The sequence below is a fragment of the Clarias gariepinus genome, chromosome 3, assembly GCF_024256425.1.
Source record: "Clarias gariepinus isolate MV-2021 ecotype Netherlands chromosome 3, CGAR_prim_01v2, whole genome shotgun sequence".
NCBI classification, from domain to species: domain Eukaryota; kingdom Metazoa; phylum Chordata; class Actinopteri; order Siluriformes; family Clariidae; genus Clarias; species Clarias gariepinus.
In genome coordinates this window covers 38,549,483-38,564,155 of record NC_071102.1, presented here as the reverse complement: position 1 = coordinate 38,564,155, position 14,673 = coordinate 38,549,483, and the positions used below count along the sequence as shown (strand labels likewise).

The 14,673-nt window shown below is 38.5% G+C and overlaps 1 protein-coding gene across 2 annotated transcripts in view; it reads right to left on the bottom strand.

The window, feature by feature from the left end:
* ints1 (integrator complex subunit 1) overlaps positions 1-13,344 on the bottom strand; it is a 35,515-nt gene extending 22,171 nt beyond the window's left edge. For both annotated transcript variants that reach the window (XM_053492664.1, XM_053492665.1), the window contains exons 1-18: positions 13,241-13,344; positions 11,705-11,787; positions 11,332-11,616; positions 11,021-11,217; positions 10,791-10,928; positions 10,512-10,671; positions 8,301-8,406; positions 8,007-8,193; positions 7,770-7,915; positions 7,500-7,641; positions 6,818-6,994; positions 6,287-6,395; positions 5,652-5,772; positions 4,798-4,875; positions 4,549-4,706; positions 4,342-4,438; positions 2,601-2,692; positions 335-395 (exon numbers count right to left, since the gene is read on the bottom strand). In XM_053492664.1, the coding sequence (XP_053348639.1) occupies positions 335-395; positions 2,601-2,692; positions 4,342-4,438; positions 4,549-4,706; positions 4,798-4,875; positions 5,652-5,772; positions 6,287-6,395; positions 6,818-6,994; positions 7,500-7,641; positions 7,770-7,915; positions 8,007-8,193; positions 8,301-8,406; positions 10,512-10,671; positions 10,791-10,928; positions 11,021-11,217; positions 11,332-11,616; positions 11,705-11,759 (2,309 nt within the window). In that variant the 5' untranslated portion in view covers positions 11,760-11,787; positions 13,241-13,344. The remainder of the gene's footprint in view (positions 1-334; positions 396-2,600; positions 2,693-4,341; positions 4,439-4,548; positions 4,707-4,797; positions 4,876-5,651; positions 5,773-6,286; positions 6,396-6,817; positions 6,995-7,499; positions 7,642-7,769; positions 7,916-8,006; positions 8,194-8,300; positions 8,407-10,511; positions 10,672-10,790; positions 10,929-11,020; positions 11,218-11,331; positions 11,617-11,704; positions 11,788-13,240) is intronic.
* Between the last annotated feature and the right edge of the window lie 1,329 nt (positions 13,345-14,673).

The following is a 14,673-nucleotide window of genomic DNA, read 5'->3' as shown; positions in this document are numbered from 1 at the left end:
ATTTTAACCTACAGTATTAAACTCAGCAACCTCGACTGAACCTACAGACAATGATTTGTTATTATGCCAGCAGGGCACGACACGGGAAACGTTAGTTTGGTTAGTGCATGCGTGCTGATTTTTAACACGCTCGCACTGCTACAGAACAAACACCAGGCTAATCAAGCGTCGCTATTTCCTCTGTTTATACATCATTATGTTGTGTTTGGAGTGGATGGAGTGTCAAGTGAGAGCTGAGCAGGCTGGAATCAAGCAGCATCAGGCATCAAGTTGTTTCTATTGTATCTTTTTTTTTAATAATAATAGTAATTTTTCTTCTTATTATTTTTCTTACTTGGTCATGACCATCTCCATGAGCATTTTTAGAGTGGGGTAGCCATCCCACGCTGCCAGACCTACAAGCACAGAAGGAAACATTAAATGAATGAATGAATGAGGCAGGGTTTACATCACCAGCCTGAAGTGACTTAAGTGATTCAATCTGAGCGAACACAAATCAGATGGTTTTCAGATCTTTGGCACTTTTGTATGTGGTCACGGATCGGAAACATATCATGTGACTTAAATGAAAATGGTCAGATTGGAATCTGTGTTGTTGTTTTTTTTGCCTGCTGAATGCATGTGGCGCTCGGTGATGTCAGTGAGATCTCATAGCAGTGCTAGCACCAGTTTATAAAACTCTTAAAGCGATGCGTCTGGCTTTCTTCCTTCGTCTGCATCTCAGTAAAACTAGCTGACGAACTGCCTGCTGTTACCCGGGGAAAAATCCAAAGCATATTTTTGGCAAAATTGTATCCACTGTTTGAAATGAACGAGTGCTCGCGTGAACCCAAATGGCGTAAGCAAAGACGTATGGACGTGCGGGTGCGTGTGGGCTGTTTCAGAGGACATAAATAATAATACTAATTATTGCTTATTAAACTTATATGACTTCTATCATCAGAGTCAGACAAAAGTAGTGTTCATTTCAGAGGTAGGAAGTATTAAATTACATTTACTTGCTCTACTGTAATTGAGTAGTTTTATGTTGCTTCTACCTTTTAAAGTAGTTTTGAAAATCTGTAATTTTACTTTTACCTAAGTATGTTTTTTTTGAAGTATTGTACTTCGCTAAATTTGAAATCATATTCGCTACTGAGTAAAAAATACATGAAAATAAAAAAGAATTTAAAAAATTGCACCCTGGAAACCACTGCACACTCAGCTGTGCTTCTCCCCCCGAAACACTCTATTCTTTTACCCCTTTTTTACTTTTACTTTATGTTTTGTATTATAATTTTGTGACGCTAAAACAGATCGATAAAGGTTTTGTGCTAAATGTTACTCTTGGCTCTGAGCTCTTTTTTCCTTCAGCTATCCAGTGCAAAGCGTCACACCATATTAAAGCGATTTCAAGCACAAGAGAGGCAACAGCTTTATCATGCAAAAGTGTTCCTTCAATTAAAAACAACTATTTTGAGATTTATATCCACTTGTCCTTTATAAACTACACTAGAATCCCACGTCCCACCACCACTGTTTTTAAAAAAAAAAAAAAAAAAAGGTAACTTGGTAACTTTTACTCTGAGTACATTTTTTTTATAAGCTACTTTTGAATTTTACTTGAGTAGATTTTTATAATGTTAACTTTATTTGTACTTCAGTAAAATTTCACTGAAGTAACAGGACTTTTTACTCTTTCCACCTCTTGTTAATTTCATCGACAAAAATAATAACGGAAAATATTCATTGACGACCCTCTTTCCCGTGACTATGACAAGCTGATTGCTGATATCAATGAACAGTGACATCAGCATGAAATATCATTGACGATAAAAACAGTTCGCGAGGACCACCAAAAAAAAAAAAAATGTTTTTGTGTGTTGGAAGATTGGAAACGTAGACACTACGCCAAAACTCGGGGCGAATCGCGATGTACCATACCTACTGCCACTACGCGCTGACCCCGCGTATGTGAGATGGCATATTATGATATGAGCAGCAGTGTTTCCTGGGTCACGGTGCATGGGACTAGTTAGCACATGCACTGACGGGAAGCTCAGTCATCTTTTGTTATCACAGCAGTATTACTCGGGCGAAAAAGAAGAGATTATTATTTTGAACTGAAGAAAAGGCCAATGTGTAGTAATATCGGAGGGAAAACAGTGCACACAATTGCTGGAAAAAAATCTCACAAACCTGAAGAGACACATCAAGGCATACAGTACCATAAAAAAAAATCACCAGTTTTACAGCCTGTTTATAGTTAACCCGTTAAGCTAATAAGCTAGTAAATGATTGTGACCCATAGGAGCTATCCAACAGTCCAAGTGTGTAAATTCAAAAAAAAAAATAATAATTTATTGGGTAAACCTAGACTAAAATAAATATAGAATAAGATTGACTAAATTTGATAAAAACTAACAGGGACATTTGAAAATAGCTGATAAAATCAATACTAGACAAAAGTCACTTGTAGTTATAAATGCGAATAAAGATGACACCAAAAATTATAGGAATTGAGCAATTCCTGTAAATTCATGAATGATCGGCGTCTATGAAGCTGGTTTTCAACATTATTATAAAGCCGGAGCGCTGAAGAGCAGCTCTGTATTTCTCACCGATTTTCTGTGGGTTGAAGGACGCCACTACGAGCAGCAGGAGCCAGGCTTTCCAATAGAGTGTTGATATGGCAAGATTCGGTGGCTGATACCTGGAACATTTCAAAACAAATCAACCAGATCAATCAATATAAACAAACCATGAAGGAGATGAGTTAAAGCTCCAGCACTTCAACAAGCTGCCACAGGAAGTCATGTCATAAACTGAAGTAATTTCACTCTAATGTACTTGTATTGCATGACTGTGAGAGCTCTCTTTTTTTTTCTTCTTCCAGCTTAAATAAGTAAATAAATAAATAAATAAATAGAAATCTCCTGCTTTACTTTAATCATGATCATAAACCGAAATCCAAGTGACAGTAATCCTGAATAATAAGTGCACGTTTGATCATTTTTCCCCTTCTCTCGTCTAATCCGGAGTCCCCCGTCTGCCTGACTTAATAAGCCGTAAGTACAGTATCAGTTCCACATGAGCTCTGCTACTTGCGAAACATCTGCGAAGAAAGCTGAATGATGTAGAGAAAACAAAGCCGAAATTATGCAAAACTGGTGAGTCAAGCTTAAAACACACGCAGCAATACCCACTCATTATGTTCGCTTATTTGTCAGGGACAAAACAGATAAACAGTCTGACATCAAACGCAACACATGTGTACGGGGCTTCGCGCCAAAGGGGATCTGCAGACCATGTTTCAGAGCTCGGGAAAACAAACAAGTTAAACGCCATGTAGAATGTAAAACAAATAAAAGCGCATTATTTCAATTTCTGCACCACACCACGGCTGTGATTTTTATTTTATTTTATTACCTCTAACCAACTTACTCCTTTGGCATATTTTTGCATTTTATTTTGTTTGCATTTGTCCCACTTAAATGATTTAAATGATTTAAATTTACTCAAATATGACCCGAGTAAACAAAATACAGTTTTTGAATAATGATTTCATTTATTACGAGAAAAATGCTGCCCAAACCTACTGTACCTGGCTCTATGTGAGAAAGTAATTGCCCCGCTTGCTAAACCATTAAAAATTTCACCTCCCACACCCAGGCCCGATTACCACCAGACAAAAGTTGAACTTTGTGGAAGGGCTGCATCCCATTACATCTACATTTAAACTATAACACAGTGTTTCACAGCAACAGTGAGACAGGGTGATGGTAGCGTGATGGTCTGGGGCTGCTTCAGCTTCGGGACCTGGACGACTTGCCATAACTGATGGAATTATAAATTCTGTGCTCTACAACAAAATCTGTCCATTAAAAGACTTAAATTCGACTGAAATGTTGTGGCATGACCTTAAACGAGTTGAATGAAAACAATTCTGTAAAGATGAGCGGGCCAAAATTCCTCCACAGTGATGTGAACAACACATTGCCAGTTATCGCAAATGCTCGACTGCATTTGTATCTGCCAAGGGTGACACAACCAGGTATTAGGCCACATAGGGCCAAGCAGGTTGGGACTGCTTTGTTGCCTTAACAAATTAAATGATCATTTAAAAACTACTTTTTCTATTTATTTTAGTTATCTAAGTTTCCTAAAAAACATAATAATAAATAACATAAAAAAAAAAAAAAAACAGGACAGGGGCAAATCCTTTTTACAACATTGTATTCTTTGTACTTTACTCATTACACAAGCTTTTTGGAGGTGGCATACCAGGTACACGGACAGGCCTGGATTTTGGTAATTATTAAAAATAATAATAAATTAAACAAATAAAATAAATAGAGTTACCCTGCAGGGAGCTGGATGTTCTCGGGGTGATGGTACGTACACAGGTTCAGGACAGCATCGATCAGCTGAATCCTCTCAACTTGCAACACAGCCAAATCTATATAAAAAAATTTTTTTTAAAGGTGCTCAATTTATTTTCATTTAACTCAGAGAAAAGCTTGAGATCTCTCAGAATGAAATAAATAAAAGTGAGGAATAAAGTGCTACCGTCTGACTGCACTCCGGCGGCTCTCTTCACCAGGTGATCCGCCAGCTCCATGGCATCGGCCGGGCCCAAGGGCAGGTCCCGGGACAGACCGATCACCAGGATGCGCATCAGTGTGTCCTCCAGCAAGGGAACCTCTGAACACAGCCTCAGGAAAAAACTGAGTGAGAGTGAGAGTTAGAGAATTTGAATTAGAAATCATAAATCTGTAGAAATACAATAAACAGACTTAGAGAATTATAAGGTCTTACTTTCTGTCACTTTCAGGAGGCCAGTTATCCCACTTGTAATATGTCTCAGGCTGCTCTGTGAACAGCACTTTGTGGAGGCTGTGGATTGCATTCACCCACACACACACACACACACACACACAATAGTCCAAATCTTTATTTACAGCACATAGAGAATATACAAAACACCCTAATTATCACAATGACACACAATTAAACTTTATTTTTATTACCTTTAATTTTTTTTATAAAAGCTTTATTACAGCAAATATTATTATTTAAATTAGATTACATTTTTCCATTTGCGTCTATTAACGTCCAATTGATTTGATTTACATCTTCAATCATTAAAACTCTTTTAATGTAATTGGTGTAATACTATGTCATGTGCGAGGGTGAGCCAAAAATTATCCGGCTGGAAAATGTACTTTAATTAACTTTTAGAAAAGACAAATCCATCATTTTTAGACTCGATCTCGCTTTTCAATACAATTTGTCCATCTGTCAACAGGCTTTCCTTTCTTTTTCCCTCCTTAAAAAAAACGTCAGCCACACGTCCTGTTCTCAGGGGACCACACAGGTGAAAGTCTGATTCCGATAGAGCAGGATCAGGACTTTAAGAAACTTTCATCTTCTTACAGTATCGGTCAAAATTTTGTTTACAGACATCCAAACGCTCCTATTTATGCTTTCCTGCGAGTTGTGTAACACGTTCACATCTGCACAGCGGTGACTGGGGAAGTTTTAATATAACCAGGGGTGCGGATCATTTTTGAACTACCCTCGTATTAAAAGTGCTAATGGGCATTTTTTTAAACACTGATAATATCTTTTAGTAACTTTAGTAATGACGAGAATATGAACTCCACCCGTACCAGTGTATGTAGTCTTTAGGTGCCAGTTTGCTGATCGAAGGAACCACGGTGTGAAGCCACCACACGGCGTCCCTCTGGATGGCAGTGATCTGGTTCTGAAAAGATCTGAGCACTTCCAGATCTAATACGAACACAGACAGACATAACAACAACACTTGAGCAATTACGATTTAAGCTTTTACAAGTAGTTGATACCATCAGTAATAATTAGTAAAATTCTATTGCATTGTCTTGAAGCACAACACGTTAGCAGTCACAATGTTATTTAATTCTAGGAGGTGAGAAGGTAAGTGGAGTGTGAGGTTTTGGGTGTTTCAGCTGCAGTGAAGGTAAACTGTAATGCCACAGCATATAAAGGCATCCTAGACAATCATGTGTTTAAGCCAACAGTTTGGAGGAAGAATCACATGTGGGGTGATGCTCGGGTGAAATTAAATCGTAAACTGCAGGTCAGACTTAAAAAAAACAAGCAGAATCACTCAAAAAAAGTAAAACGATTATGAGTAGGATTTTAGTTGAAATGTCAAATAGAAGAAATGACTGTATATTTAGTGCATTTTTAAATAATCCTATACATATATTATATGAAGAAGAAAAATATTTATAAATAATTATATAACAACGCAGCTACTCACTCTTCTTCTCTCCTTTGTCCCAAGCGATGCCAGCTTCTTTGACTTGTGCTGTGATGCCCAGCATCATGGACACTGTTAGCAGGTCTGTCACCTGGATAACAAAACGCTCCTGAGGGCAAGAAAAATAAATTTTACACAATGTAATCACATTTCATATCAAGCATGTTAATATTTCTAAATCATTCTAGGAGTAAGTGAAAATCCGCGTTTATGACACGCTAAGCTCCACCAGTCACAGACAGTCAGTTCTGCCAGTTGCGTAAGGATGTGTACTGGTGGAGCAAAAATAACTGGGTAAATAAACAAAACAAATAATAATCTGTTAATAATAAAAATTAGTACCAAAGCATGATGTACCGGATATCAGCACGACTGTGATGTCTCATCATGTGCCGTGCTGGTATTCAGTACAACAGCACTCCTTATTGTGTGATATTGCTTAAATTAAAGCCACTTCTAGCTTTAAATTCATTTCTGGGTAAAAAAAAAAGTGATTTTTTTTTTGGTGCCCACAGTGTGAAAGACGCTCACTTTAAACTCCATGTCCGTGTACGAGGCCTCCTTCCTCTCCTGCATGAGGCCCAGACAGAAAGATTGAAAGTTGATCTCATGCTTGGTCTGCTTGATGATCTCTCTGAGCAGCGCACGAGACGCACGCAGGTAATCGTCCTTGTTGGTCAGCAGGTCCTGAAAGACCATAGCTAGGAACTGGATGAGAAGAGGAGGAAAACAAAATGTAGAGCTTTAGACAGAAAAAGGGAAAAGACTAGAGATAAAAGGTAAAGTTGATGAGATAGAGACGAGATGCTCAGGAGGTTAAGTCTCGGTGCTGCACTGAATGTGAAAATACATGATGGAAATTTGATCAATAATCTGTTAGGGCGTTGCTTTGACTAGACATTTTGCATAAATTGACCGCGAGGGGCTTTCAAATCAAACGGGACTCCTGATAAGAAATGAAAAATGACGTTATTTCTCTATATACTTTTCTTCTACACTAATGCACTTATCCCAGCATTTCACTGGTGCTTGGAGAACATCAAAATAGACCATCAAAAAAGAGTCTCGTCACCGAAACGTTATAACAAGTCCCGGTTCGACTTCTGATAAAATAATCTAATAAACGCTTTAATGGATTTTAAAATCTAGTGTTGCGAACAATCGTATCGTAGACAATAAATCAAATTAATGAACTTAGAAAGAGGCCTCTAACCTTCGGCGCTTGCTCTGGACTGTGCTGCAGGACCGTGTGAAGCACTTGCATGTTGTTAGGATTTCTAGCGTTGGACAACTCGTTGAAGATGACGAGTTTAATCATGGTGCCCAGGTTGTCTCTGTGTGCGTTCAGGAGCTCACTGCAATGCAAACCATCACAACAATCATCACAACACAACAACACACAAGTTCCAAGACACTTCCACATGTTTGGACTAATTAAAGGAGTTAAAGGAGCCTGGGAGGCCAGCGCTTCAGACCGTCTTACCGGACACACAGCATGTAATGATTCAGGAGGACTTTCGGCTTGAGACGGATTTTGATGAGGTTGGAGATCACGTCCATGTCGTCGGCTCCATGCGTCCTGCAGTTCATGCACAGAGACATCAGGAGGTCCTGCGCTGGTCTTGTCAGCTACAAGGAAACCACACCAGATTAACAGCATTACATCATCTTCGTCCTTCCTAAATCGTAGTGACCCTCTGAAACGGGAGCCCGGCCTTGCCTTTGGATTCTGCAGCCACATCTCCAGCCTCTGCACAGCCATCAATCGCACCTCCTTGTAGCCGCAGGTGGCGGTTAGCAGGCGCAGAAGGTTCCGCGACACGTTATCCATGGGCTGTCTGCGGTTCAGCTGGTCCCTCAGGACGTCCAGGACATAATCCTCGACACTATCTGTCAGCTCGTCGTACCTAGATGTGCGAGAGTCGGTCAGAGAAGAGCTTCGGCTGTTAAGACTGCGATACGGGTTCATAGATCTGTGATGGTATCGTCTGACACGCGTGTAACAGGTCAGTACCTGGGCATGAGCTGCCCTTCTTCTTCGGGACTGAGCTTTTCCTCGGCGATCAGGAGCTCTGCCTGATTGTCATCCTCATCTGGAGTGGAAGGGTGAGGACTGTTTCCTGAAAAACCAGAGATGACCCTCGTACATTATCACATCGGTAAGCATTACATTTCGCACACGACAACAATGGATGGGAAACAAAGCATGAAAAATCTGACTGAAGTGGAAACTTTCAGCTCTGAAAAGGGATTTAATTAAGACTTGCATTATTATTCTTTTTCATATTATCATTCATAGACTCAATAATAACTAGCAATTATAAATTTTATACTTGGATGCAACATCTTGGGTGGGTTTTATCTTTTGTATTTATATTCAAAAAGTTATCTCTTGATGACAGCTTCGACAGCAATACCCCATGTCTTCTAAAATGTCCTTTACTTGGACAGATATTGTAAAGACATGGTTCTTCACCAAGGAAAGAATTCCGTTATCATCCGTATTACCCCTGTCCTGTGCTCTTTTAGGTCTTTTTGTGTTGCTGATCTCACATCCCCCTTTTTTTTATTTTTATAAAAACGATAGCTTTGTTTTGTCTTTTTCAGCCTGAAGACGGCCTCTTCCACTTGCATCGAGACAATATTGAGAGCTGAACATGAACAGAGACCAGATGAAAATTCAATACTTGGCATCAACACCAGAGCTTTTACCTCTCTGAGTTGTTATGCAGTAACTAAGAAACGGGACACATCCAGCCATCAAAGTGCCTAACAATGAGTTTTCTAAATTACATTTGAGCCTGTGAAAATGGACAATAAATAAATATATAACAATACAAAAGATCGCGTCACCAAAAAAGAAAAAAAAAAAAAAAAAACATGTGGTTGATACTGATAAATAGCACAAGACGTTTTCAGAAAAATAAAAAGACAAGAGTTAAAAACAGGTTTGTTTAGAGCAGGTGTACTGAATAAAAATTTAGGAAAGTCCTATGATCCCAGGTCCGAATTTCATGTTTGTGTTAGGATTCAGATCTTTACATACGCAATCATTAGGCCCGTTTACACTTCAGGTCTCAATGCCCAATTTTGATTTGTTGCCTATACCTGATTTTTTTTTTACCGTTTTGACCGTTCTTTAAACTATGACTCATATCTGATACACGTGTTTACACTTGCCATACCATCTAAAACATTGCGCATACTTAAAGGGAGGTTCTCGCGCTACACACTAACCAAGATGGATGAAGGCGAAATATGCTTAACGCTAGCTCTGCGATATATGCAAAGATTGCAAAACGTCACCACGGGGGAGGAGGAGAAAAACGCCATAATTGCAGCCTGTGCATATGCTTTATTTACCAAATACTGATTTCTTAATGTTATTTAACCTAAATAAGCATTAACACACGGCGGGGGTGGGATTTTCCTCTTCCATGTCACCTGCAATGTTATCATTTCACACGCGCTTCCACCGGAGAATAACATTACATCTTTAAACCGTAAAGACGTCACAGTTTTAATGACGTACAGAACACAATGACTCAGTAAATCCGATCTGTCTGTTTACACGACAATCACATTAGCACATATCTGATTTATTTTCACAAATGAAGGAGGCCTGAACCCGATCTCAAAATATCCATATAGAACATATCCGATATGTGTCACATATGAGCAAAAAAATGGAATTGGGTCACATTTATCTGACAGTGTAAACGTAGCTATTGTAAGCTATCGTACTGGGATGTAAATGAATATAAAAGGAGTCATACTGGGCTCTCAGTTTTGTTATTTTACACGCGCTCACGGATATGTTTGCTCAAACAATCTGTTTTCGGAGCACATGAGAAGAAAACTTTAAATATAGATCTGTTCGTTCATCTTTGAAGGTTTGGGTTTCATAGTCAACTTATCTTTTCTTGGTGTAAGCCATGCTGTCTCGCTTTTTCGTTTCTGTTTCTTCCACACGCTCTGTCTATACATGATAAACTATGGTGTTGAGCACTAGATTATAGGTAATGTTATTTATTCTCATTTATCAGAGACCAGACAATACTGTCACTCAGTTCGGATCCGGACGGTGGTCCGCCATAAAGTGATGCTTTGTTAAAAGTGTTTGTTTTTTTTTGTTTTTTTTATTAAAGGGTACTGCTTCTAACTCCTCTGTCTGTGCACTGACCAGCCTGAATGATTCCCCTCGCTAAAGAATAGCGTACTGTACCTGCGCTCAGATCTCCCCCGGAGCGGCCCGTCTCAGTCTGCAGCAGCATGGTCTTTGGAGGCATCTTGGTGTTGAATGCAGTCTGTATGTTGTCAACAAATATTTTACAGTGAGAGCTGTCCACCCAGATTCTCTCACCGAGGGAGTCCTCGATATACACCTGAGATTAAAAAAAAAACAAAAAAAAAACACACACACGCACACAAACACGAAATCCAGAATGAATGATGATTTCGATTATTACTGTCACTGGACAAAGTCAGGTGATTTACTTCTTACTTTGACAAAGATTTCGGGCCAGTTCTCGTCCTCTTCGTACGCCGCCATCAGCAGGTTGCAGGCCAGGACGGACACCAGGCTGTTCCCCTTGGCCTTGAAGTTTATAGAGGCATCACGCCGAAGTAGGCTGCACAAAGCCTATCGGAGGACACATAAACGAAAACGAATTAGCGGACTACAATGAAAGATTAACTGTAACGATAAGAAAAATGAACAGACACTGTTCGGACCTCTATCACTCCCTCAGTTGCAAATATGTTGGGTTTGATCTTGGCGAGGAACATGAGGCTGAGGTAGAGAGAGATGTCAGGCTTGGCCCGGTTCATCTTAAGCTGTTTGACCGCACCACAGAGCAGCCCTTCAATCCGCTCGTCGTTGCCGTCGGCCTCGGCTGCCTCGATCTCGTCCAGTAAAATAGCCGGAGGAACTGCAACGCCATCACAGAGATTAGAAACACTTATAATCCAGGAGCTCACATGTTCGACGTTTTACACATAAACCTATAGACAAACAAATTCAGTGGCAATACCTAAACTCTCACCTTCGATAGGCAGCACAGACGGCTCCTTGATGGACGGTGAAATCGCTCTTTTGTCAACGGCAGCTACTTCAGCCAGACGCGAGAGCGCACTAGGTGGATTGGGAGGGTGTTTAGGGCGTTTTGTCAGGTTGGACAGCCCTGAAGAGGAAGGTAAAGACGACGAAGCCTCTCTCTTGCGGTCTGGAGGACCTGTGGCTGCAGGTTTGAGCAAAGCTGGGTTTGCCTTGGTCTCGCTGGCTTGACTTTTGGCACCCAAAGCGATAAAGTCTCCCGGAGGAGGGTGACCTGAGAAGCAGACATGAAGGAAAATGTAAAACCTGCACAAGACCAACTGGCAATTTTGAGCACGTCTATAACTACCTGCAGCACATACCTGAGGTTTTGGCACCACTGGGGCGCCGGATGCTGGTCGGCTTCGGCCGGTTCATGATGCGTGACGTAGATCGGTACCGTGATCTGTTTGATACAGAAACAGTTTAGTGATTAGATGTAAATTCCAGTCAACTTGAACGTTTTTAATCACATCATTTAGTCTTGCCCTGGCTTGTATTTGTATAACCCATAAGGCTAAGTGGGTACAATATTGGTTTAGTGATCAGAAGGTTGCATGATCAAATCCCAGCATCACCAAACTGATGGTTTATTGTGCAAATGTAAAACAATCAGCTAGAACATTAAAAAAAAAAAAAAACTAGCCTCAGAAAAAAATCTGTCTGTCTGTCCAGATTCTTTCACAGCATCACACAAATCTATCTGGACAAAATGTAATGAAACTTTTGCAGTACTTGGATCTCTGCCTGAAGTTTAACCTGCACCATAAGTGAAACCAAAATATCTGAAAAAAAGCAATGTTATTAACAGTTATGTGTGGGATTTATTAATCTAGGTACTAATAAGCTACCTGCTCATGTAAACAAACACCTGCACCAAGTGGTATAAGTGAGTTTTAACATGCTGGAGTCATTTTAAGACAAAACTTCATCTTTATACAATCTACTTTTGTGATTTCTCATCTGTGATTCAGTCTACAATTACCGGAGCGAATTTGTCTGACAAAAGAAGTACAACTTTGTGTGAACAAGGCGTAAGATACTTGACCTTTCAGAATGTGATTTCTTTGTATTAATAAGTTAGACGGAAAGTTCTGCCGAACAGAAAGACAAACAGACATGTACGTCTGAAATAATAAGATCACTGAATACATTAAAGCTGATTTTTTTAAAAGCTTTAACCTTTTAACTAAATCTACAAACTCTTTACCCATCAATGACGTCTACTAACGCTTATCTCTTATAAAAGCCTACACTATTTTTAAACATCATTGAAGCAGTCAAGGGCCGTCCGTAGGACACTGAACGATTCGTGTATTCATGGAGCTTTCTGTGTGTGTACTGGAACAGCTTTGAGTTTCAGCGAAGGGAAGGTCGGGGGAGTTTATAGTAGAACCAGTTACAAAGTTTCGCTTGTCAGGTGTCCGTATACTTTTGGAAACAATGTGTATATAGTGTATTAGTGTAATAAAATCCAGCAGTAAATGTCTTCAGTAACCAAAGAGGTCTGAGTCTTTGAGCTGACACTGAACCTGACCAATAAATAAATATAAATATCAATGTTTTTTTAACCAGGCATATATATATATATATATATTTATAATATAAAGCTCATGTATGTTTAAACCAATAATAAAGAACTATGAGCCTTAAATGCTAAAACAGCTACTTAGCATTGTTTGCCAGGTCAGAACTGTTATTAGCAAACAATGCTAACTAGCATTAAAATGCCAGCCAAGCCATTTCACCGGAATTATCTGCAGGATTTCCATGAGTCTATTACATATTAATGACTTATTATGCTCAAACCGGTAGTTGTATTTAAAATTAATTATTAAAATCTTTTATAAAGGTCTTACTTTTGTTTTTTACTACCGCCGCTCCATGGTAGAAAGCTCTTCTTCACGGTAGGACTGTGGCCGCGCGGCTTGTGAGCTGAACAGCGCCCCTAGTGGACCGGAAACAAACCGGCGCCAGACAAACGTGTCAAGCAGCACTTCAGACAGCTAGTGGCCTTGTAAATAATTGTACTTCATTATTGTATTGTACTTCACTAAAGCAGTACTACAAAGTATCTATAATATTATATATACTATTACTGCAGCATAAAGTTGCAGTATAAACACTATATTAACTACAGTAGCCATTTAATATGAACTGCAGCAATATAGTTAAATTACTGCAGTAGTATTGTAGTATTAACTGTAATAGTATTGTAGTATTAACTGTAATAGTATTGTAGTATTACTGCAGTAGTAAACTGTAGTATTACCTGTAATAGTATTGTAGTATTACTGCAAAAGTATTGTAGTATTAACTGTAATAGTATTGTAGTATTACAGCAGTAGTATTAACTGATATAGTTTTGTAGTATCACTGCAGTAGTATTGTAGTATTAACGGTAATAGTATTGTAGTAGTAACTGTAATAATATTTTAGTATTAGTGCAGTAGTAGTGTATGTAGATTTAACTGATATAATATTGTAGTATTACTGCAGTAATATTGTAGTATTAACTGTAATAGTATTTTAGCATTAGTGCAGTAGTAGTGTAGATTTAACTGCCATAATATTGTAGTATTAACTGTAAAAGTATTGTGGTATTAACTGTAATCATATTGTAGTGTTACTGCAGTAGTATTGTAGTATTAACTGTAATAGTATTGTAGTATTACAGCAGTAGTGTTGTAGTATTAACTGTAATAGTATTGTAGTATTAACTGTAATAATATTTTAGTATTAGTGCAGTAGTAGTGTATGTAGATTTAACTGATATAATATTGTAGTATTACTGCAGTAATATTGTGGTATTACCTGTAATAGTATTGTAGTATTAACTGTAAAAGTATTGTGGTATTAACTGTAATTATATTGTAGTGTTACTGCAGTAGTGTTGTAGTATTAACTGTAATAGTATTGTAGTGTTACAGCAGTAGTGTTGTAGTATTAACTGTAATAGTATTGTAGTATTAACTGTAATAACATTTTAGTATTAGTGCAGTAGTAGTGTATGTAGATTTAACTGATATAATATTGTAGTATTACTGCAGTAATATTGTGGTATTACCTGTAATAGTATTGTAGTATTAACTGTAAAAGTATTGTGGTATTAACTGTAATCATATTGTAGTGTTACTGCAGTAGTATTGTAGTATTAACTGTAATAGTATTGTAGTATTACAGCAGTAGTGTTGTAGTATTAACTGATATAGTACTGTAGTATTACTGCAGTAGTATTGTAGTATTAACTGTAATAGTATTGTAGTATTAACTGTAATAATATTTTAGTATT